Source organism: Ursus arctos, unplaced genomic scaffold (assembly GCF_023065955.2).
Source record: "Ursus arctos isolate Adak ecotype North America unplaced genomic scaffold, UrsArc2.0 scaffold_7, whole genome shotgun sequence".
In the NCBI taxonomy this organism is placed as follows: Eukaryota; Metazoa; Chordata; class Mammalia; order Carnivora; family Ursidae; genus Ursus; species Ursus arctos.
The window spans coordinates 55,231,435-55,254,310 of NW_026623089.1; the positions used below are offsets into that span (position 1 = coordinate 55,231,435).

At 38.4% G+C, this 22,876-nt stretch overlaps 2 protein-coding genes across 4 annotated transcripts in view; both read right to left on the reverse strand.

The window, feature by feature from the left end:
* The window catches only part of DDX50 (DExD-box helicase 50), a 31,946-nt gene extending 17,650 nt beyond the window's left edge, over positions 1–14,296 (reverse strand). The window contains exons 1-8 of one of the 2 annotated variants that reach the window (XM_026504352.3): positions 14,083–14,279; positions 11,076–11,129; positions 10,401–10,700; positions 7,547–7,622; positions 7,000–7,178; positions 5,464–5,581; positions 5,161–5,346; positions 4,533–4,678 (exon numbers count right to left, since the gene is read on the reverse strand). In XM_026504352.3, coding sequence (XP_026360137.2) covers positions 4,533–4,678; positions 5,161–5,346; positions 5,464–5,581; positions 7,000–7,178; positions 7,547–7,622; positions 10,401–10,700; positions 11,076–11,129; positions 14,083–14,172 — 1,149 coding nt within the window. In that variant the 5' untranslated portion in view covers positions 14,173–14,279. Of the gene's footprint in view, positions 1–4,532; positions 4,679–5,160; positions 5,347–5,463; positions 5,582–6,999; positions 7,179–7,546; positions 7,623–10,400; positions 10,701–11,075; positions 11,130–14,082 lie in introns of both variants that reach the window. The other variant, XM_026504351.4, reaches the window with a different exon arrangement.
* A 6,493-nt stretch (positions 14,297–20,789) lies between these two features.
* Positions 20,790–22,876, reverse strand: part of STOX1 (storkhead box 1) — a 54,575-nt gene continuing 52,488 nt past the window's right edge. For both annotated transcript variants that reach the window (XM_026504348.4, XM_026504347.4), the window contains one exon: positions 20,790–21,184. In XM_026504348.4, the coding sequence (XP_026360133.2) occupies positions 21,138–21,184 (47 nt within the window). In that variant the 3' untranslated portion in view covers positions 20,790–21,137. The remainder of the gene's footprint in view (positions 21,185–22,876) is intronic.

Here is a 22,876-nt window from a genome sequence, read left to right on the forward strand (position 1 = left end):
CTAAAAGAATCAACTACCGATACATGCAACAATATGGATTAATCTCAAAACATATGCTAGGTAAATGAGGCCTAACAGAAAGAGAATACACACAGGATTCTATTTATATCAAGTTCTAGAATAGGGAAAACTAATCTATGGTAGAAAAATTTAGAACAAAGGCCTGGATGGCTCAGTCGGTTAAGCGGCCAACTCTTGATCTCAGCTCAGGTCTCAATCTCAGGGTTGTGAGTTTAAGCCACACACTTTTAAGTAGGCTCCACGCCCACTTAAAAAAAAAAAGAAAAAAGAAAAAAAATCAGAACAGTGGCTATCCCTGGATGGGGCACTTGACTGAACAGGGCCATGAGGGAAATTTCTGGGATGATGGTAATATTTCTATATTTGGGTAGGGGTTTGGGTGATACACATTATGAATTTGTCAAAACTAAACAAATATACTTAAAATTCTGGGTTTTTTGTATGTAAATCTTATCTTTTAAAAACTAATTATATGAACCTCAAAAATATACTAACCAAAAGAAGCCCAACACAAAGAAAGTCACATATTGTATGATTATATTTATATGAAGTATCCAAAATAGGTAAGTCCCTAGGGACAGAAAGCAGATTGGTGATGCCAGAGGCTAGGAAAAAGGGAGAATGGGGAGGAACAAACTGCTTCATTGTTATGGGGTTTCCTTTTAGTGTGATTAAGTGTTTTGAAGTAGAAAGAAGCCATGATTGCACAACATCATGCATGTCCAGACACTGAATTGTACATGTCATACAGTTTATTTTAATTATGTGAATTTTGCCTCGAAAATTTTGTAAATATTGAGCTCTAGTTAATAATATGCATGCTAAAATGCTTATGAGGACCTGTGCTCATTTCTGCAATACGAAAGGAATAAAAAAACAAGACGGATATAAGGATAGATAGATATATGATAAAACAAATATAGTGAAATATTAATGGCAGGATCTAGCTGGCGGCTATATGAGCTATATGAGTGTTCACTGAAAAACTCTTTTGACTTGGGGCACCTGGGTGGCTCAGTCAGTTAAGCATCCGCATTCGGCACAGGTCATGATCCCAGGGTCCTGGGATTGAGTCCTGCATCGGGATCCCTGCTTTTCCCTCTGCCTGCTGCTTCCCCTGCTTAGGCGCTCTCTCTCTCTCCGACAAATAACAAAATAAAATCTTTAAAAATAAAGAAATAAATAAAATTTAAAAAATAAAATATTTAAAACAATAATGTTGGGAAGGTGGATGAGGAGATGGGGTAACTGGGTGATGGGCTTTAAAAAGAGCTCTTGATGTAATGAGCACTGGGTGTTATATGCAACTGATGAATCTTTAAATTCTATCCCTGAAATTAATAATACAGTATATGTTAACTAAATTGATTTTTTTTTTTAAATCAGAGAGACAGCGTGAGCACAAGCAGGGGGACCAACAGGCAGAGGGAGAAGCAGGCTCCCCGCCCCCGCTGAGCAAGGAGCCTGATATGGACTCGATTCCAGGACCCTGGGATCATGACCTGAGCCGAAGGCAGCCGCTCAACAGGCTGAGCCACCCAGGTATCCCCTAAATTGATTTTAAATAATTTTTAAAATAATAATAAATAAAATGTAATAACGTTGGAGGAAAACTGATGTTGTATATTCTAAATCTGTGCATTTTAACAAATATCTCAAAAAACTGCTTTTAAAATGTAATACATACTAATTACAGAGCACCTGGAAAACAGAAAAGAACAAAGAAGAAAACAAAGAATCATTTGTATCACCTATAACAAAGTCTTGCTTCTTCCCCATTCTAAAAAAAAAACCCAAAAAACAAAAAACAAGATTCTAAATCTGATCAAGCCTCACAATCCAACCACCAATTCACAGGAAAATGAAGGTAGAGGAATATGTTAACTGACACCACAGGGCTGCAAATCAGCAAAATTGAGACTGGGAAATCATCGTTTGAAAAATGATTACTTCCTTTTAACAAAAAATTAGAAGAAAAAAGACAGAGGAACCTGTAGATTATAAAAGATTAAAGAGAAATATAAACCAATGGCAATTTATTTATTTTTTTTAGTAGGTGGGGCTTGAAGTCACAACCCTGAGATCAAGACCTGAGCTGAAATTAAGAGTTGGACGCTTAAACTGACTGAGCCACCCAAGCACCCCAAACCAGTGGCAATTTAAAGATCTTACTTGGATCCAGACTGAAACTATTAAAAAAAAAAAAAAAAGATAACTAGGATAATGTGGACACTAAAGTAAAGAACCACTGGGTGTTTCCAGCTGTGATCATAACTGGTTTTTGTTTTATTTTTTAAAGAATACTTATCCTTTAAAAAATATATACAACTACATGAAAATGAAATGATGACTAGATTGCTTCAAAGGTAGGAATGAAGAAGGTATGGGGGTTTAGAAAAGTTCATCATTAAAGCCTGATGATGGGTACATCAGGTCCCTTATGATATTCAATTTCCGCATATATTCGAATCCTTAATAAATTTTTCACTCATACATTTTACTCTTATAGAATTTCCAGCCATTATAAAATACAAAAGAAAGCTTCCTTTTACTACCCGATACTATAAGTCCTCTTTTCCAGAAGTAATTATTACGAGTAGTTTGATGCTTATCTTTCCAACCTATCTTTATACATTTACATAAATATCTAAAGAATCCATTTAGCATTGTCTATTTTTTGGAAAATAAAGTCTAATTCTAGGGGTCCCTGGGTGGCTCAGTCAGTTAAGTGTCTGTCCTTCGGCTCAGGTCATGATTTCTAGAAATATATATGGTATAATTCTATATGTATCATTTTGTAATTTAGTTTTTGCCAAATTCATTCTCTTTTTTAAGATTTTATTTATTTATTTCAAAGAGAGAGAGTGTGTGCACAAGCAGGGGGAGCGGCAGAGGGAGAGGGAGAAGCAGGCTCCCCACTGAGCAGGGAGCCCGATGTGGGACTCTATCCCAGGATCCTGGGATCATGACCTGAGCCGAAGGCAGACGCTTAACTGACTGAGCTGCCCAGGCGCCCCCAAATTCATTCTTTTTAACCATTCCATTGTACTTATACATTAGACTACTGCTTATTTAGACTATTTATTTATAAACACATACACATATATGTAAATCTATTAAATGGAAAGTGACATATATGGTACCTGTCATAAATGCAAATATTACTTAATTCCATTCCATTCCCTTTTCCCTTTTCTTTCCTTTACTTTTTTTTTTTAAGTAAGTTCTACATCCAACACGGGACTCAAATTCATGACCCTGAGATCAAGTCACACACTCTGACTGAGCTAGCCAGGCACCTCCCCCCTAATTTTTTTAAAAAATATATTATTAGTTTGAATTTTCATGAAGTAAAAATTATCCACCTTTCCCTTTATGGTATCTTCTTCTGACTTTATGTTTAGAAAAGCTTTCCCTTTCCTGAAATCAAATAACTGCTCATCTACACCTGCTTTAAATGATTTTATGGTTCACTTTTTAAAATTTTTTTGAGGGGGTGCCTGGGTGGCAAAGTCGGTTAAGTGTCTGACTCTTGGTTTCAGCTTGGGTCAAGATCTTGGAGTCAGGGGATCGAGCCCCACATTGGGCTCGGTACTCAGCACAGAGTCCGCTTGTGACTCTCTCCCTCTGCCCCTCCCCTCACCCCATGTGCGCACGTTTGGGCACACACTCTCTCAAATAAATCTTTAAAAAAAAAAATAAATTCTTTTGAGAATTTTTTTGGTAAAGGGTATGAGATGGAGATCTAACTTTTTCACCTAAGCTTTAACACATTACCAGCACTATTCTCTTCAAATTGATATAAACTGCCCCCTTTGTCCCTTTCTATATACTTTTTTTTTTAAGATTTTATTTATTTATTTGACAGAGACAGCCAGCGAGAGAGGGAACACAAGTAGGGGGAGTGGGAGAGGGAGAAGCAGGCTCACAGCAGAGGAGCCTGATGTGGGGCTTGATCCCAGAACACTGGGATCACGCCCTGAGCCGAAGGCAGGCGCTTAACCGCTGTGCCACCCAGGCGCCCCCCCTTTCTATATACTTTAAGTCTCTCTCTACAGCTGCTTGTATATCACTTGTTAGGACTTGTCTGTTAACATACTTTTCTTCTCTTATTTATTCTATTCTACTCCTCATTCTCAGACCATAGAAATACACAGGTATCTTATTGACTAAAGGCAAAAAAGAAAGATTTGGGGTGCCTGGGTGGCTCAGTCAGTTAACCATCTGCCTTCAGCCCAGATAATGATCCCAGGGTCCTGGAATGAAGTCCCACAGCAGGCTCCTTGCTCAGCAGGGAGCCTGCTTCTCCCTCTGCCTGCCGCTCCCCCTGCTTGTGTGCACGCACTCTTTCCCTCTCTCTCTCTCTCTCTCTGATAAATAAACTCTTAAAAAAAAAAAAAAGAAAAAGAAAAAGATTTGGCCTGAACTGGTACCCAAAACTTAAGTTTAGCTTCAACAAATTTCAAATACCAACTAAGAGCTACAATCTACCATGCCAGAAAGCTACTTACTTCCACAGTAGTTGCAGCCTTTTGAGTCATTTTTCCAACAAGGTCGACCTGTTCATATCTAGATTTCATGTATTTTTTTGCAACTTTGTATACCCACTGTGGGCAAGTTGCAGAAAAAAGTAAAGTCTGAGGATTGTCTTCAGAATCTTAAATAAACAAAAAGAAATCAAATGCTTTCTTAATAACCATGATGTAGTTAGCTCTTGAAAATCCCCCCAAACTTCAAAGAAATCATAAAAAATTCAAAATCTGGGGTACATTTTGAACATACAAACTTCACTACAATTATTTACACTTTCAACTTTCAAAACTGGGGGAAAATACGAAGAAAAATGAGCCCAGAAAAAAAGGTGAGAATTTAAGAAGAGACAATGAGCAAAGAAATCAGTAAAATGAGTTAGTAAATCTAAGTATAGACTATAAAAAATAATACATGAAAGAAAGCCTAGGAAGCTAACAGTTAAAGGACACCATTGTACTTTCTTGTTCAGGAAGAAAACAGGTACCAAACAACTTTAGTTTTGTTAGAATGCTGGAGACAATGTAATAATAATTATGAAATTAAAAATTCGTAAGCTTTTAAATACAAGAATAATTGCTAATGTGTTTATTTGGAATTAGGATATACCAGTTTTGTAGGATTCATGGATAATATCTTCAACTTGTTCAGCGAAACCTAAATCTAACATCTGATCCACTTCATCAAGCACAACATGGCGCAGTTTAGAAAGATCTAATCGGCCGCTCTGCAAATGGTCTTTGATACGACCAGGAGTCCCAACCAAGATGTCAATACCATTTCGAATATGATTAACTGTGAGAGAAAAGAAACATCAGTAATACATAAAAGTCAAATATACACTTTCGCATTATTTCTTCAGATTTAAGTAGTAAATAGAACTTTGCACTACTTTCATACATATTTACTCACTTTGGCTTTGATAGGATGTTCCACCATAAAAACATGCCACACTGAGTTTCCTAGTGATATCTTTGAAGTCTTTGGCTACTTGGTTTGCCAGTTCCCTTGTAGGAGCCAAAACAAGAACCTAAGCAAGAGGTTTAAAAAAATAAAGACGCTTTTCTAAAGACATCTAAATTCAAACTGAGAAGACTTTTAAGGTACATTTAAAACTAGGAATCTCAACATTAAAGTCATAGTATTTAAAGACAGAGCATACACACACACAAATTAATTAAAAAATAAAGACAGCACAAATGACAATAAGAACAATAGCTTGTATTTATAATACCCTCCCCTCTTCAGGTCTGTCTTCAAAACTCACTTTCTCAATGAGGTTCTTGCTTCACCCCTGCCTTACCTGTTTCTCCTTTGCACTTCTGTCATATAAAATATTTATGTTTTAGCGATTTGTTTATTGTCTGTCTAACCCACTAAAATATTAGCTCCATGGAGGCAGGGATTTTTATTAATTTAAATCACCATATTCCTCACACTTCAAACAGTGCCTGGCACAGAACTAGTGCTTTACGGAAATTACATAATTCAATCCACAAAAACCCTATGAGGTGGCATTATTAACCTAATTTTACAGATGAGGAACCTGAGTCTTAGAGTTTTGCCCAAGGTCAAACAGCCAGAAGTGGTGGAGCTGGAATCTTCAATAATGTCCTTCTAGCAAAAAAAGCTTTTTAAGGCGGTGTTGGAACCCTGTCGTATTTCTATTACTTGCAGTCTTACCTAATTTCACCTAAGAAACAAAACTCTCTAAAAATGGTTTTTCCTGTTGGTCAACCTGATCCAAGACCATTATGACTTAATTATATTCATAAATGTGAACTTACTTTCATAATGCAGTACCATTTAGGGGTCTCAAAGAACAAATTGCTTTCAGTCACATTATCTGTTCAAATTATGATACTGATTTTATTTTCTTCATTTTTATTAATCTTAAAGTGAAAACAGGTTCTATAAACATCAAATTTTAGGCTAAAATTTCGCTAGGTCCTCTCTGTTCTCTATTACAATTAAGACAGATCTCCAGTACCCCAATAACATAGGGACTAGCAAAATCATTTCCATAATCTCTTAAGAAGTCAACCAGTGAAATAAATATTATTAACTGAATGACTAAATAATGAATACCTCTTTAGCAAATTCATCGTTTAAAAGCAAAGATCAAGACTGAAAAAAAAGAAGAAAAGGTCACTAAATATACTCACTATAAATATACCTAAAATTAGACATGCTGGCTTCATAACATAAACTTATCAAAGACATCTATGGATCCATACACATTACATTCATATGCAATAACTACTTCATTCAGCTTTACTTGAAATTTATGTTAAAAATCAACTAATTTTTGCTTTAGGATCTAAATTTTTACTTTATGCCACAGAGCTAACTTTTCTATCTTGGGGGCACTTGAACTTAATCAGTATACTCTTTCTTTCCCTTTCCTTTAGAGTAATGTTTAAACCTTTTACTCCCTATAATGGTTACCTTTGGTGAGCGGCTTTTTTTAATTGTCTCTTGATTTCTTTGGAGTCTTTCAATCAAGGGGATGGCAAAAGAGAATGTCTTTCCTGTTCCTGTCCGTGCTTGAGCAATTAAATCTTTTCCTTCATATACAGGACCAAAGGTCTTAACTTGAATAGGAAAGAGATATGATACCCCTCGACCTGTAAGATGAGATTTCATTGAAATATATTTAAGGCTAGCTTTAGGAAAAAATATTTTTATTTGAAAATGACAAGCCAGATTCCTCAACACCAGCCTAAAAATACACCACCTAGTGATATTTACAGTTATTCCTAGCCCGAAGAGGAATGAAAAAAAAAAAGGTCTGACACTTTTGACAAATACTTACAATTATTTAAAGTTAAAAACCAGTCAGAATATCAAAAAGGGTGATGTAGAAATAACTTCAATTAAAGAAGAGCTATTTCTCTTACGCTTCCTATATTCTCCTTTTGGTCAGAAGAGGCAAAGATTTTTATAAAATCTAGTTGTAGATTTTCAGCTGTATATCCATTAAAATTCATAGTACCTTTTAGAAGCTTTATTGTCTCTTCAGAAATAGGGAAATTGGAGAAGGCTCCTTCTTTCTGTTCACGTGTTAGGGTCTGTCAAAATGAAATCAAAGTTCTAACTAATATAGTTCATATTCAACTAGGTATTTAGAATCTTACTCATTTACTGTTTTTCATTTTACTGAACGAGCTAACAAACCAACTTTAGTTAGTACTTGCAAAAATTGTATAGATTAACTTACATGATAAATTAGTGGAAAATCCTTTTAATTTCAAAAGTATCCCTTTAAATAGCAAGTTTACTTAATACATTTTCCTCATAGTACATGTTATTATTTTGTTTTTTTCCTTTTTCATTTTTTTTAGAGAGGGGGAGGGGGGAAAGGGGGAGAGGGAGAGAGAGAATCTTAAGCAGGCTCCATGCTCAGCATGAAGCCCAACACCAGGCTCGATCTCACAACCCATGAGATCATGACCTGAGCCGAAATCGGAGTCAGAGGGCTTAACCGACTGAGCCACCCAGGCGCCCCTCCCACAGTACATTTTAAAATGATTAACTCATACATAAAACTCCCTTTGGAAATACATCTACTACATAAATCAAAATATATTTCCATTTGATTGAAACATTACAGAAGAGCTATTTCATCATCTAAGTCATATTCACAGATATAGACAATATTAATTACAAGGACTAACAGAAGCCTATAAACCACCCTTAAAAAATTACACAATGAGGAACGTAAATTGTTTCTAAAAATAAATGTTAAAAAGTTGCTCTATGGCTCTAAAAAGCATGTTTTAGGTCACCAAAACAAAGAAAAGTTCCCGTAAGCTTGAAAATTTCTTTAACACATATACAGGTCAGCATGACATAATCATTTAACATCTGTTGAAAACTTTATGTACTGGTCAATGTGTATATAGAACAAAGACAATATATCAGTTAACTTCATTATTGCTCTGTTTAAAGGAAGTAGTTCCAGAACAGCACACAATAGCAGTTTCAAACAGAGAACTAAATAAAAGACTGAAATTTTAAGCCATTCAAGCAAACCTCAAGGCTATTACCTTTTTAAGATTAAAAGAAAAAAATTTTATTACAAAAGTAATACATTTTCATTGTAGAACAGAAGCCACATATAAACAAATAAAACTATAATCCGGTCAGCTAAAGCCACATTTGAAACAAACAGTCCTCCAAACCTCACTCTATGCACATATAAATTGTATGTATGTATGTATGTATGTATTTATTTATTTTTAAGTAATCTCCACATCCAACCTGGGGCTCAAATTCACAACCCTGAGATTAAGTCACATGCTCTACTGACTGACTGAGCCAGGCACCCCTAAATTTTTTTAAATAAGAATAATACTGTATATGCTGTTATGTAATATGTCTTTTTCATTTAATAAGATACACTGAATACCTTTTAATAACTTTTTATTTATTTATTTATCTTAAGTAGGCTCCATGCCTAATGTGGGGCTTGAACTCATGACCCTGAGATCAAGAGTCGCATGTTCTACTGATTGATCCAGCCAGGTGCCCCCTGAATACCTTTCTAACATTCCTACAACCTTTAGGGTATATGTCATCTATTGCCTAGATATAGCATATTTTCTAAAACTAACTGCCTACTATCAGACATTTAGGATGCATAAATTTTTTGCTATTATCAACAAAACTGTGCTAAGAGTTTCATACATCCCTACACACCTCATGATTATCTCCTTAGGAGAATAAATGCCTAGAAGTAGAATTCCTGAACCCAAGTGTGATCTAAAGGAAATAATAAACAATTAAGCCTTTTATAATAAAGAGCACTGTACCATGTAAAATACCAACAGAGCAAAAGCAACCCTGTACATTCTGCTACTAGCAATACAAATTTGTAGGGCCTTATTTAGATCAACTCTCTAACATATGTGCTTCCTGACAAATATCAAATACACAAATTAAAAACACACCATATTTTAAGGCAACAATTCAAAATGTTTTCCCAAAGCGCCCCAAAGATTACACATTGAATTAGGCTCAGATGTATTTAAATTATTGGCAACCATTAGATTTTAAAATATAAAGAACTATTAATTACCAAGAATTATTAAGACTATCAAAGTTGTTTCTTTCAGAGGACATGAGTAACTGACAATTTATGATACCTAGACAAATCTACGAACTCTGCTAGAGGAAAACTGCAAGAACAAATTGAATAAATTCTGTGCAAGAAAATATCTACTCTAACAGGTATGGTCAAAAGCAATGGGCCCAGCAATGCAAATTCTATACTAAGCATGTTTTCTATACCTCCCAAAAAATTAATATCCAGAACAGATTTCTTCAGATCATTTTTAGGTTTCATTTCTGTTTACAAAATGCAAACAGCTTTAAGATTCAGTTACAGTAAGATGTAAAGATCACTTAGAGTTGCTATTGTTACAGAAGCAGAAAAAGCAGAAGGCAAAATACACTAAGTCAAGAGGCTTTATGTACCTTATTTCAGGAAGTCAGACGTCAATTCATGAGTACTGGTAGGGACTGAAATAACCATAAGAAATGCAAGTAGGTGACCATCAATAAGCAATTTGGAAAAACTATTTAGGAACCCAAATGTACAGGAAAGGTTTACATTTGACAATCCCCCCCCCACCTCCACCCAAAGAAAAAGGTAATACAATGACAGAAACAAGGGACAAAGAAAAAAAGGCTCATCAGGTTTCAGCTGTATAGACTCCACTGTCCAACTGAATGAAGGTGTTGGACACTACGCAGGAAACATTATGGAATCAATTCTAATTAGTCTAAAAATCAAATTAGCCTGTATTTCAAGACAATGGCAAATGCATAACAAAAAGTATCCATACCTCCTCTAGTTTATTATCACTTGATTTATGAGTAGAACTATCTAAGGATGACACTCGCTTTGATTTTTTTTCATATACATCAATATCTCCATTTGACAGATCTTTTCTTCTTGACTTATGAGATTTAGAAAATTCATCTGAAAGTCTATTATTACATCCTTCTTCAGTGTCTCCATTTAGCTTCTCTTTCATTTTAGCTTTTTTGGGCTTGGGAGCATCCAAGATATCTGCAACACCATTTTCTCTTGTTTCTGATTTCTCATCTGAGTCATAATGGTGCCTTGACTTCCTTCTATCACTCTGTGGAAAAACAAAGAAGCAGTGACAAGAAGGTCACAAGCTCTCCTCTTAAGACTCTAAAGAACTTAGAGAGTGACTCCCCAACCAGCAAAACTCAATATACCATCACCTTGAAAAGTTACCTAGCAGAAATCCAGACTGGTTGCTAATGCTGAGCCTAAGCCTCACCTCTTGCTTTCTTTCTCATCCCATTTCTTGCATTCTCAAGACTTGGCCTCTAGCCCCTCTCTGATCCCATTACATGATTTAAGGGAAATCAAAATAGCTCCTTTCAGAAAAAGATGAGAACCCGAGATTTATAAATTAAAAAGCAAACAAACAAAAACTTCTAATATCTCCAAGAGAAAAAAAAAGTTGATATTATGGAGTACCTACCCAGCATTGTGTAATGTGTTTTCGGCTTATCTTGTTTAAATCTTCATAACAACCCTATAAGGGAAGTACAGGTCCATAATCCCTTATCCGAAATTCCGATATCCATAAAGCTCTGAAAACCGAAAGTTTTTTGGTAACTTATTTGGAGACAAAACCTTACCTAACCTGAACTCATTTGGTGGAAAAATTTGACTCGAACTGATGTGAGGCTATTTATTACCTTTATTTATTTCACTTAGTATGTATATTCACATTTGATATTAAGGTGTTTGATTTTAAGTTGGGGGCCCCAAACCCTACTGGGGTGTTACCCTTCCAAAGCCCCCCAGAATTCTGAATTAGCCCCAAGGATTTTGGATAAGGGATAGCGAACCTGTATTACCTTTGCCATTTTACTGATGAGGAAACAGAAGTTCTTAGAGGTAAGTAACTTCTAAAGACTCACATGCAGGATTTCCTTTAAGTGGAAGTGCTAGTAATTAAGCTCTGTCTGATTTGAAAGCCCATGCTCTTTTCACATCATGCTTCGTCTTTGAACTTTGATAATTAATAGGTTAAAGAATAAACAAACCAAACAAAACTATATAATTCACATAAAGCTCCAATTGTTATACTCCCATGGAAAGGCAAGTATATTAGTAATCCTTGAAACTTCTTAAAAGTTTTTTTAGTTAATTAATAGAACTTAAAAAAAAAAAAAGACAACTCTGCAACTTTAGTTTTAAAATGCCGAACTGGTGACCAGGGTTTTAATATTTGCAAACAGCAAGAAATTATTTGGCAATTTAATACTTCGGAATTACTTGGTCCAATGTCCAAAAGAAATTAGAAAGTAGTTATTAGTGATAGCAAAAACTACCACCACCAACATTTTCACCACGATTTACATAAATTTTACAGAGTACTTTCACATGCAATTTTCTCATCCATAAAATAGAGGAGATGCTGTAAAAACAGAATCACATATGTGAAAATGCTTTGTAATCAGTAGAGCTTTACATTAACGTAAGTTATACAGTTACATGTTATAATATTTGATCTTTCATTAACTGAACTAGCCCACATCTCCCCAAACCAGTAAGTTCTATAGAAAAACAAGGTTATTTACAGAGCCAGCCTTGGGGTTAGAATCACTTTTGGGCCCCGTACTTCAGGAAGATGAAGCAAAGTAAAATGAGACCCCAAGTCCAAGCTCAGCGATATCCCAAGGTGATGAAATACATCATTCTACATCAGACCCATAGTGAGTGCTTGACACTGTCCACTTCCTCAGCTTCCATGACACTCTATATTCCTTCCTTATCCTCTTACACCTACCCCCTCCAATGGTTCCTCTCCCTCCTCCTTCTGTGGATGCTCCTTAAGTCTCTGTTCTTTGTGTACACTTCCATACCATTTTCATGGCTTCAACAAGCACTTCCATGCTTCTTTCCTCATCTCATATTGAGAACCTAGCCCAGCTCCATAGCCCTACATATCCAAAACCAAAGTTATCTTTAACTCAGTGCCAGATCACTACCCGAATGCTCTGTTTCTATTAGCTGGTACTCCAATCTGCTTCCCAATCGTTAGTTATCTTTCATAGAGGAAAATCAACAAGTATTTCTGGAAAATCTACAACGTGAAAGCCACCAATTTACAAGAATGTATTAATATGTAAGGATGGACAAATATATGGCCATTTCCCAAAGAATCTTTGGAAACATTTTGGGGAAGACACACACGGGAAAAGTGAGCTAACTGGAGAGCACTGGAACAACACTTCGAAGGGGAATGAGACTACTGGATGTGTACACTGGAGTGTTTAGAATAGATACATAAACTAAACCTTGACAGATAGATAGGATTTGAATGAAAAAGGAGAGATAGGTATTTCAGGAGGAGCCTTACATAAGGTATCTAGAGAGGTCAAATTCATAGTGACAGAAAGTACAATGGTGATTTCCAGGGACTGAGGAGAGGGGGCAACGGGAAGAGTTTTATAGGAACAGAGTTTCAGTCTGAAGGGTGAAAAAGTTCCAAAGATGAATGGTGGTGATAGATGCAGAATAATGTGAATGTACTTAATGCTACAAAACTTACACTTTAAGATGGTTAAAATGGTAAATTTTATGTTATGTATATTTCACCACAATAAAAAAAAAAGTAAGTGGTTGGCTGGAATGGCAAAGTTTACCTTGGTGATACGGTAGGAAAGGAAGGTTCTGCTCTCTGGAGCTATACAGAATATCTTCGGGTTTTTGTCAAATGTCAGCCTTCAAATACAGCTTCCTCACCCACCTAAGCTCTGTTTTCTTTTCTCTGGGTCTCTTTCTTTTGAGGGTGGGGGTGGGAATTCTCTGCAACCCCTCTAGCGAGTCCTTGAGGGCAGAGGCTTATTTGAACTCCGTGGTGCCACCAAAGTGTGGCACAAATTAAGCTCATTAAATACTCGTGGACTGAATGAAAATACTAGCAGTAAAGTCTACTAGTGAAACAACCCACACTATCTCCATCACAGCCAAATCCTAGGAATGCTGGCTGTGCCACTTTTCCTTAAGTCTCTAAACACTAGCTATCGAGGTTTGTAAACCTAAGATCTACTTCCCCAAGATTCTCCCTCACAGGTCAGGGTGACGGAGAAGTAACACATATTCAAGGCAACCATCTTTCTTAATCATCTAAGACGGCCGTCAAGAACCAAACAGGCCTCGCTGCTTAAGGAAAAACAGTAAAGAAAGCACAGATGCCGCGGCGATTGGAACTTGAGTCCGCTCATCTCGTAGGCTCCTACGGGAAGGGCTGAGGGAGCACGGGAGGCCAGGCCAAAGCCAGTGCAGCCCTTCTCCAGGTTACCGGTGTGGAGGTGGGAATGGGCCCGGAGCGACCTCAAAGGGACGAGGGCTGCGCGAGGGGAGGCCCTGGGATGCTCCGGCCAGGTTGTGACAGGCCATCAGATTGGAGACAGGTCCCCTCCCCGCCCAAGCCGGCGCAGCCCAAAAAGAGGCGCGGCTCATCCTCAGCGCACCTTTTGCCTCTCCTTCCTTTGGTTCTCGGTCTCCTCCAAGGGTGCCTCCAGCTCCATAATGTCCCCCCAGAGGAGTTTCCCAGGCATCATTCGCCGCCGTCGCCGCCGCCGCCGCCTCCCTCTGGGCTCAGTGGCCACAACCACCTACGGGCGGCAGCAGCGTGAAAGGAAGCGGGGGCAGGGCGGCCGCCCGGCCAAGGCCTACGTCACTTCCGGGACACGCACCGCACGGCGGGGAAAAATAATCCCGGATACTCTCGGTTTAAACTCTTCCTTCGCGTTCCAACCTCCCAGCCAATGAGTATGAGCGATCTCGACTGGCCCACCCTTGTTCTAAAGTGATTGGCTGCTAGGCAAAACTGTGGCCAGTCTCCAAAAAGGACGCGCGAATTTATTAGCATAAAGTGATTCGCGTTTTCCCACCCCTTCTTCTCCCCCCCCCCCCCCACTCCGAACACTTATTCTCGGTGCCGCGGAGACGCTTCGGGACTTCCCAGCATGCACTGCTGGAGCTGGGAAGGCCCTCAACCGCGGCGGAGAGGGGCTCGCGCGCAGTGGGCTGGTGCGTGGACAGGCCCGAGCGAGGCGGGTGGGGAGCGCCACGCGCCGCCTCGCCATTTGCCGCCGGAAGCTGCAGGCCTCGGCCCGCCCATTGCCGAGTGAGGCGTTAACGTCTAACGGTTTAGCTCGAGGCCTGCGGCCCGGCGCTGGTGGAAAGGGGCTTCGCGGGGTGTGCAGTGGGTAGGTGGGCTTGAAGTGAAGGTCGGGCCTGGACAGTCATCCCTCAAGTCTTAGCTTTTAGTCGTGAAGTTGGTCCTTGGTTCATTTGAGGTCCTATCCATACTCCCCACTGACGGAGGGGAAACTAAGCCCCTAGTAAGGGATTTACTTGTCTGAAGACACACATTCATTCAGTCAGTGGCAGTCAGGACCAGAGAACTCCTCTTCCGAACCCAAATTGAGGGCTCTCTCTACCACACCAACCTGAAAGCTTTGTTTCGAAAAGCGTTTTGGGGAAGATGTTCCCATGATACGTAGGATGAGTAGGAAGACCCTGGAGAAACGTAGCGAGAAAACAAGCCTAAATGTCGTCGACAGATTATGTATTTGCAGTGGATTAAAGGATTTTATTTTATTGATGGGGATTAACTGCCCTTAAATTACAACCTTATACAAAACTGGAAATCTGACAATGCAGGAGGTTGATTCCTTAGCATACACTTTTCTTACACGTTACTGGTGCTGGCTGATTGGCATTCTTTTCAGAACCATTTTTTTAATCTCTTCATGATCTCTTCAACCCAGCTACCCTGGAGTGGGCAACAAAAAACCAAATTGAGATGTAGGTGCACTTGACAATTTCTAAGACACCAGCCTTGTAACCTGAAAAGTGGGTGTAAGCCTCGTGTCTTAGCAAAATTACAAACTGCTATATGTCTTGGAGTTTGGGGATTAGTTGTAAATAGCTGAAACCACAAATGATCGCTACAAGCTTTCTGCACTATTATGGATTGCCCTGAAGTCAAAAGGGCAATGCAAGTCTGGGGCGCCCGGGTGGCTCAGTCCTGAAGCGTCTGCCTTCAGCTCAGGTCATGATACCAAGGTCCTGGGATGGAGCCCTGCATCAGGCTCCCCACTCAGCAGGAAGCCTGCTTCTCCCTCTCCCACTCCCCCTGCTTGTGTTCCCTCTCTCACTCTTTCTGTCAAATAAATAAAAATAAATATTAAATCTTAAAAAGAAAAAGGGCTATAGATCTAAAAGTTACCTTATGGATTCAATACAGTGAACAAAAGGAGTGTCAGCTGAAGATAGTGGAAAAATGGCCTCGCTAGAGTATGAGTATGAGAATTGCTGCCCACCTCTAAAGCCTTTCTAAATCCTTTTCTTCCATGCCCTCACACCCACCCCAATTCTACCATTGTAAAGTCTTTGTAGCCCTACAACAGAATGATGCATGTAGGAACAAGGAGTGGATGTGGCAAAGAATGTCACACTTGTAAAATTGGGAAAATAGGAACAGGCGTTAGTATGTTATGGTTGAAGATCAAATACAGATGAAGTAAAGTTTTTAGCTCCTCTAGATTCTATTTTTGGCATTCATTTGGGGGTCATATAGCAGGTATGTAAATAGAAAAGACTAGACTGTTCAATTCTCCTATGCCTAACAAGTATATTTATTATTTTTCAGAATGACTTGTGATTTAAGACACTCTGCAATCCCTACCTTTCTAAGCCCCAAACTCATTGAATCAAACTTGTCTGCTGTCTTAAACCAAGTCATAAGTAACTTCAAGCTGTGGCTTAGCCAAAAAAAGTTTGAGTACTACTGAATTTGGGTAACTCTGTGTTCTCCATATCAACCAGAAAACTTAGGCATGGTAATGAAGGAATGGAGAAATTTTTTTCCTATCTGTTCCCTCTGTAACTCTCAAAGAGATTTGTATCTGATTATAATATCTATTGGGAAGAACATGAAGGAGTAGTATAATGTCAACGTACAAATAATTCAAAATATAATCTTATTAGAATCTTTATTCTCCAAAATATCTTACCAGAGTCACTGATATAATTTATTTCTTAAAATTTAAGAGTTAGGGTACCTCATCTATTGCTCTGCTCCAAGATTATTCTATAAAGATTTCTCTTGCCTTTGGCTTCCTTTAACTCTATGACCTTATGATAGAAAAATAAGAGGACTATACCCTTGCCTCCCTCCGGTCATTCTCAAACTTACAGGTCTAGATTTTTTTACTCTATAGTTAAACAGCAGAAGTTTCCCCAAAAGGTCATCATTCTGCATCTGCATGTCAATCGTATGTGACAAAAGGGATCAAACTATCATTTTAAAATGTTATGACATGGAAATAGTTTAAGGAGCAATTATAAATTGCTTAAAAGATGCTGGAGGATCGAATGAGTGTTTATAGAGTACTAAGGAGAAAAGGAAAGAGGGAACAGGAGGTATGTTTCTGCCATTGTTAACCACATGACCCTGGTCAACTCAACTCTAAAACCTGGTCTTTTTTGTTAGTAGTGTGGGGGTAAACATGCCTTCCCTGCTGATAGTGCAGGTATATTGGGAGGATCAGCTGATATGACAGTCCTGCAGAGATGATATACAGAGCAGCTTACATTTCTACCTTTAGCTCAAGGTTTTGACAGGTTTCGAAAGCCTTGGAGAAGACACAGCTTTGAACACATTTAGCACGTGTATATTTATGTATATGTGTAGCTCCTAATTCAAACTTGGAAAAGCTTTTTTTTTTTTTTTAAGATTTTATTTTTAGGGGCGCCTGGGTGGCACAGCGGTTAAGCGTCTGCCTTCGGCTCAGGGCGTGATCCCGGCATTATTCGATCGAGTCTCACATCAGGCTCCTCCGCTATGGGCCTGCTTCTTCCTCTCCCACTCCCCCTGCTTGTGTTCCCTCTCTCGCTGGCTGTCTCTATCTCTGTCGAATAAATAAATAAAATCTTTAAAAAAAAAAAAAAAGATTTTATTTTTAAGTAATCTCTCCACCCAATGTGGGGCTTGAACTCACAACCCCAAGATTAAGAGTCCCACACTCCACCAACTCAGCCGGCCAGGAGCCCCTGGAAAAAAAGCTTTTTAATGTTAACCTTTGGAGAGAGTTCTTACACTTTCCTTAGCCAATTATTTTGTAAATGTTTTGAATTAAATGCTGGTAAAGTAGTCACATCAGCTACCCAGAAGAGGGCACTATTACTCAAGAAATGGAAGCTACCAGTGCTAAAGAGAGAACGTGTTTCTAAGGTTTCAAAAGGAAGGAGGATTTTAGAGGCCAACAAAGTAGTCATGAGTTTGTTTTTGATACCCCCCCTTTCTTGTTTCAAGACTCTGTGTCTCTCTTCCCCACTCCATTTTGGCAGTAATCTTTCTTCCCTACTCCCCAGAAGCCTTCTCAGGTAGCTGTAGGAGGGGTTCTCGAAATGTAGTGGTCCCCAATTTTCAACACTACTACTGTTCTCTCCATTGTGTTTTCCTCACGGATCTGACATTTTGAAACCCTTGTCTGCAAAATTGCATTTAGTAATAGATTCGTGATCATTCTTCCAATCTATAAATAAGATACAAATGTAGCTTAGCAATGTCACACGAGCCTATGATGGTGTTGTATTACCGAGCTAGTATAATTTCAGCCACTGCCAAAGAAACTTGATGTTATAATTAGCAAGGAGTTAAGCAAAGGAAATATACAATTTCTATTAGAATTTTTGAAATACTGAAAATACCTTCCATAACCCAGATACTCTTTGAGTATTCCTAGGGGTCTGGGATTCCAGATGACAGAGGATGATCTCAGAATGTCTGAAATGTCTAAAATAAACCTATGTTTTACATATTTTATTCCTATGATAGCATCAGATGTTAACTGAAAACTTGTTAGCCAAGACGTAATACCTCCCCAGGCAAATCTGGATTTGAACTGATACTTCTTATAATCTTAACCTAAAGGACTGAATCTCTAAATGGAGGAACTCCAGACAACTTAGCAAAAACAGGGGACCTGTGTAGTAGGCCATGTATTCACCTATCAAACAAGTTTTGTGAATATATAAATGTATAAAAATATACACACATATAACAATATCAGGTGCCTCATGCATTGGGCACTTTGAATAGATTAGCCTCAGATCATACAAGTTTTGCAAGGTAGATATACCATTACCCTTTTACAGATGAGAAAACTGAATCAGAGAAGTTCAGAAACTTTCTCCATCACACAGCTCCTAAGCTCCTAAGGATTGTAATTGGGATTCAAACTTTGATTTCTCAACTCAGGTCATCATGATGCCTCAAGAAAACAAATCTTAGAGAATAGACCACAATGGGGAAGAGAAATCAAGAACTAATGTTATCACACGTAAACTAATATTGGGGGGGAAATGCAAGTCACCTATTTTAGAGAATAATCTCCCAAACAATTAACACATATACCCATCTTTAATATCTGTAGTCATGTATGTTTTGTAGAAGGAAAGCTTTATTGGTTTCATTAATAGTCTTCATTTAATTCATTAGGGAGTGTCATAGTGCATCTAGTGGCAAAATTAGATGGATTTCATTGGTCCCTACATGTGACTAGAGACACAAAAGACTTTGGATCCCTCACTCTATTAAGAAATTTGTCCAGATCCAAAATCAAAGTTAGAACAGAGTTATTGTTGTTCCTTTTTCCAAGGACTGACAAGGATAGGTACAGAAATGGAGAACTGGAAGAACTCCGGAATCTTGCATGAATTTAGTATTTTGCAGGATCCTCGCTTAACCTATTTTTTTTTCTTTTTTTTTCCTTGAGATATATTTGACATATAACCCTCACTGAATCTAGAAATACAAAACCTTACAGTTGGAAGGAATCTTCAAAATCATCTAGTTCAGCTATCCTGTTAAGTACCAGAAATATCTCTACAACATACCAAAGGATCACGAAGCCTCTGCCTGAATGCCCTAAATAATGGGAATTTCATTCATTTATAAAAGTGTCTATTTCATCTATGGATAATTTTGACGAACGGAAAGTTCTTCAAATGAGCTGAAATCTTTCTTCTAACTTTCATTCATGATGATTCCAAGCTATAAGACCCCCTAAAACAATGCTTCCCCCATAAGCCTTTGTTATGCAGATTACCCTTCTTGGTACTTTGTCCAGGGTTTCAAAAGCCCTTGTGACCACAGCTGATCTTCGATGCCATGGTAGATTGTTCAGAGCCACTAGAAGTCAACAGTTAGGAGCAAGTGGGCCAACCACTGAAAAACACAGCAGTGTATCTGGTCTCCCCTCCTCTGCACTCCCCCAGCGCCTGGAGGCAGCTCTCCACGGTGCTGAGCGTCATCTTGCCTTCACTGTTATCAGGATGGTGAGAAAAGAGACACTTTCCAGTTATTCAATCATGCTTACGATCTAAGGCCTTGACAATCCTTAGAAACCTCTTAGAAGAAACATCCCCTCAACCATAAGTCAGCATTAGCATCTATCCAATATGCTGAAACCAGTCTTGACTGCTCATGTTCCCCAAACCCAAGAGAACTGACCATTCCTCTACTTGGTCTGAAAAGGCCAGCCAGAAAAAATTCCAGCAAAGCTATCTAAGTCTCAGTGGAAGTAGATCAAATGTAAATGAACAATCATCCACCTTCCATCTTTTCTCTAAATCTTTAATTCAGAACCTCCTCTCACAAACCATTCTGCAACCATTCTACTTCCTATCTCCGCCATCTAAGAACATCCTCAGTTCTCACTGCCATGCTGTGGAGAGTGCCTCAAATGTGAGGAGGAACCAGAGAAATAGTAGACCCAGATGCTGCCACACAGGTATTTTGGACATTGCCAGTCAGTACGATTTGGGGCCATCTGTTCGTGTTCAAGTTGGTTGCAGAAAAGATCCTTGGTGGCAATGATTGACTGCATAGAAAAAATTCTTGTTGCAAAGTACCCAATACATCTATATAAATTCTTTCTGATAATGATAAAAGACTTCAGTTGTAAACAAAGGATCTATACAACCCTAACACTATCTTCTGGATTTCTGTGCTGAAATCTGGTGAGATCCTTAACATAAGAACTCAGTATTAGTGTGGATAGAGAAATTCACTACTGGGTATAGTAAATTAGCACACTATGTATTTGAGAAACTAATGAATGTCTGAAAATTTGAGTTAATTACATTTAATTGGAAAAGGACCAAGGATTTTGTGGTTTTTTAATTGTGAAAAATCTATATATTCCCAATAGATTCACAGTAAAATAAGCTTTAAAAAAAGCTTTAAAACATCAAAAAAAGAAAAAAAGCCAGCAACTAGAACAAAATATGTAATGAAATTAACAGCACCTATGCTTGGCTTTAGAGAATTCTTATATGCTCAGCGGATAAAAATATTCTATATTAATCTGTACATTTTTACCAAAAAGTTTCCAAAAGAAAAATAAGAATTAAACATTTATGACTGGAGTTAGTTGTAGTAAGGAATTGGATGTGAGTGTTTGACCGCTCTTTGTGCCTTCAAAGTTCTGCAGAAAATTCTGTCTTCTTTTTAGTCCATCCAAAATGACTGAATTATTAGATGCCAGACTCTGTGTCCTAAGATATTAAAAATAACAGAATTATTACCTTCCAAAAGGGCCTGGATTTCTAATCAAAGCATTATACCTTCATTTGTTAACTCTGATGCAGTATAACATTTACTAACAGTAAGGTACACTTATCATATAAGTTAACCTTTAAAAAAATCTAAGGAGCTCCTTACATTTTAAAGGCTTCACAACAGCACCTCCATTATTTGACAGCTGCTTTCCAAGAGGTTCGTATTTTCAGAACAACATCTTTTCTCAGATCCAATAGTCAATTATATTCTAGTCAGAAACAGTAAGTTCCCAGGGCGCCTGGCTGGCTCAGTCAGAAGAGCCTGCAACTCTTGATCTCAGGGTTGTGAGTTCAAGCCTCAGTTGGATGTAGAGATTACGTAAATAAATAAATAAACTTTTAAAAAAGGAAGAAAATCATGTTCCCTGAAAACCTCTTCTATACAACTGAAGTGTAATTTGTTTTTTGAGAAGTCATATGAAAGAGAAAAGCCAACCATAATATTTTTCATATTGACAATGCTCCTTTCCAAGGAGCTGTAGGCTAGGTTAGTCCCTTAATCTACACATCTGCCTTGCATCAGCCAAGTCCCATTACTGTTGGGGCATTCTGCTTTTGGCATTCCCCTTTTTCCACCTTGTCTCCTATCACTCGCTCATTACATTGATATACCTCAAAAATGTGTCCTCCTAGGGCGCCTGGGTGCTCAGTCGTTAAGCGTCTGCCTTCGGCTCAGGGCGTGATCCCGGCGTTCTGGGATCGAGCCCCACATCAGGCTCCTCCGCTATGAGCCTGCTTCTCCCTCTCCCACTCCCCCTGCTTGTGTTCCCTCTCTCGCTGGCTGTCTCTATCTCTGTCAAATAAATAAATAAAATATTTTTAAAATAAATAAATAAATATCTTTTTAAAAAATTAAATAAAAATTAAAAAAAAAGAAAAAGAAATTAAATTTCTCAAGATTTCGCAAATTTAAATTCTCAGTTGCATGTCAAGGAATAATTTCCCTTATCTGTTTTGGGTTTGATTTTGGTTTTCATTTCTGCTTTTGCTAGAGAGAAAGGGAACCCGTAGCTTGTTGGTTTACACAACCATTGTTTACTTTGGAGACAATATGTTTTGATTTGATACTTTAAAGACTTGATATGAATTAAACAATTGTTTCAAGCAGGAAAGATCTCTTCCCTAATAAAGAAGTGAAGATATGTTTTAAAAATGCAGACCTGCATGGGACGCCTGGGTGGCTCAGCTGGTTAAGCAGCTGCCTTCAGTTCAGATCATGATCCTAAGCTCCTGGGATCAGTCTGCATTGGGCTCCTTGTTCAGCAGGGTGCCTCTTTCTCCCTCTGCCTGCCATTCCCCCTGCTTGTGCTCACTCTCTTTCTCTGATTTAAAAAAAAAAAAATGCAGACCTCCAGGGACACCTGGGTGGCTCAGTCGGTTAAGCATCTGCCTTTGGCTCAAATCATGACCCTGGGGTGCTGGGATTGAGCCCCACATGGGGCTCCTTGCTCAGCAGGGAGCCTGCTTCTCCTTCTCCCTCTGCCTGTCGCTCCCCCTGCTTGTGCTCTCTCTCTCTGTCAAATAAATAAATAAAATCTTTTTTAAAAAATCCACTGCAGATTGATTCATTACAGCAAAAATTGGGAATCTAAATGTCAAAGGAAGGAAAACAATAACTATATAAATACT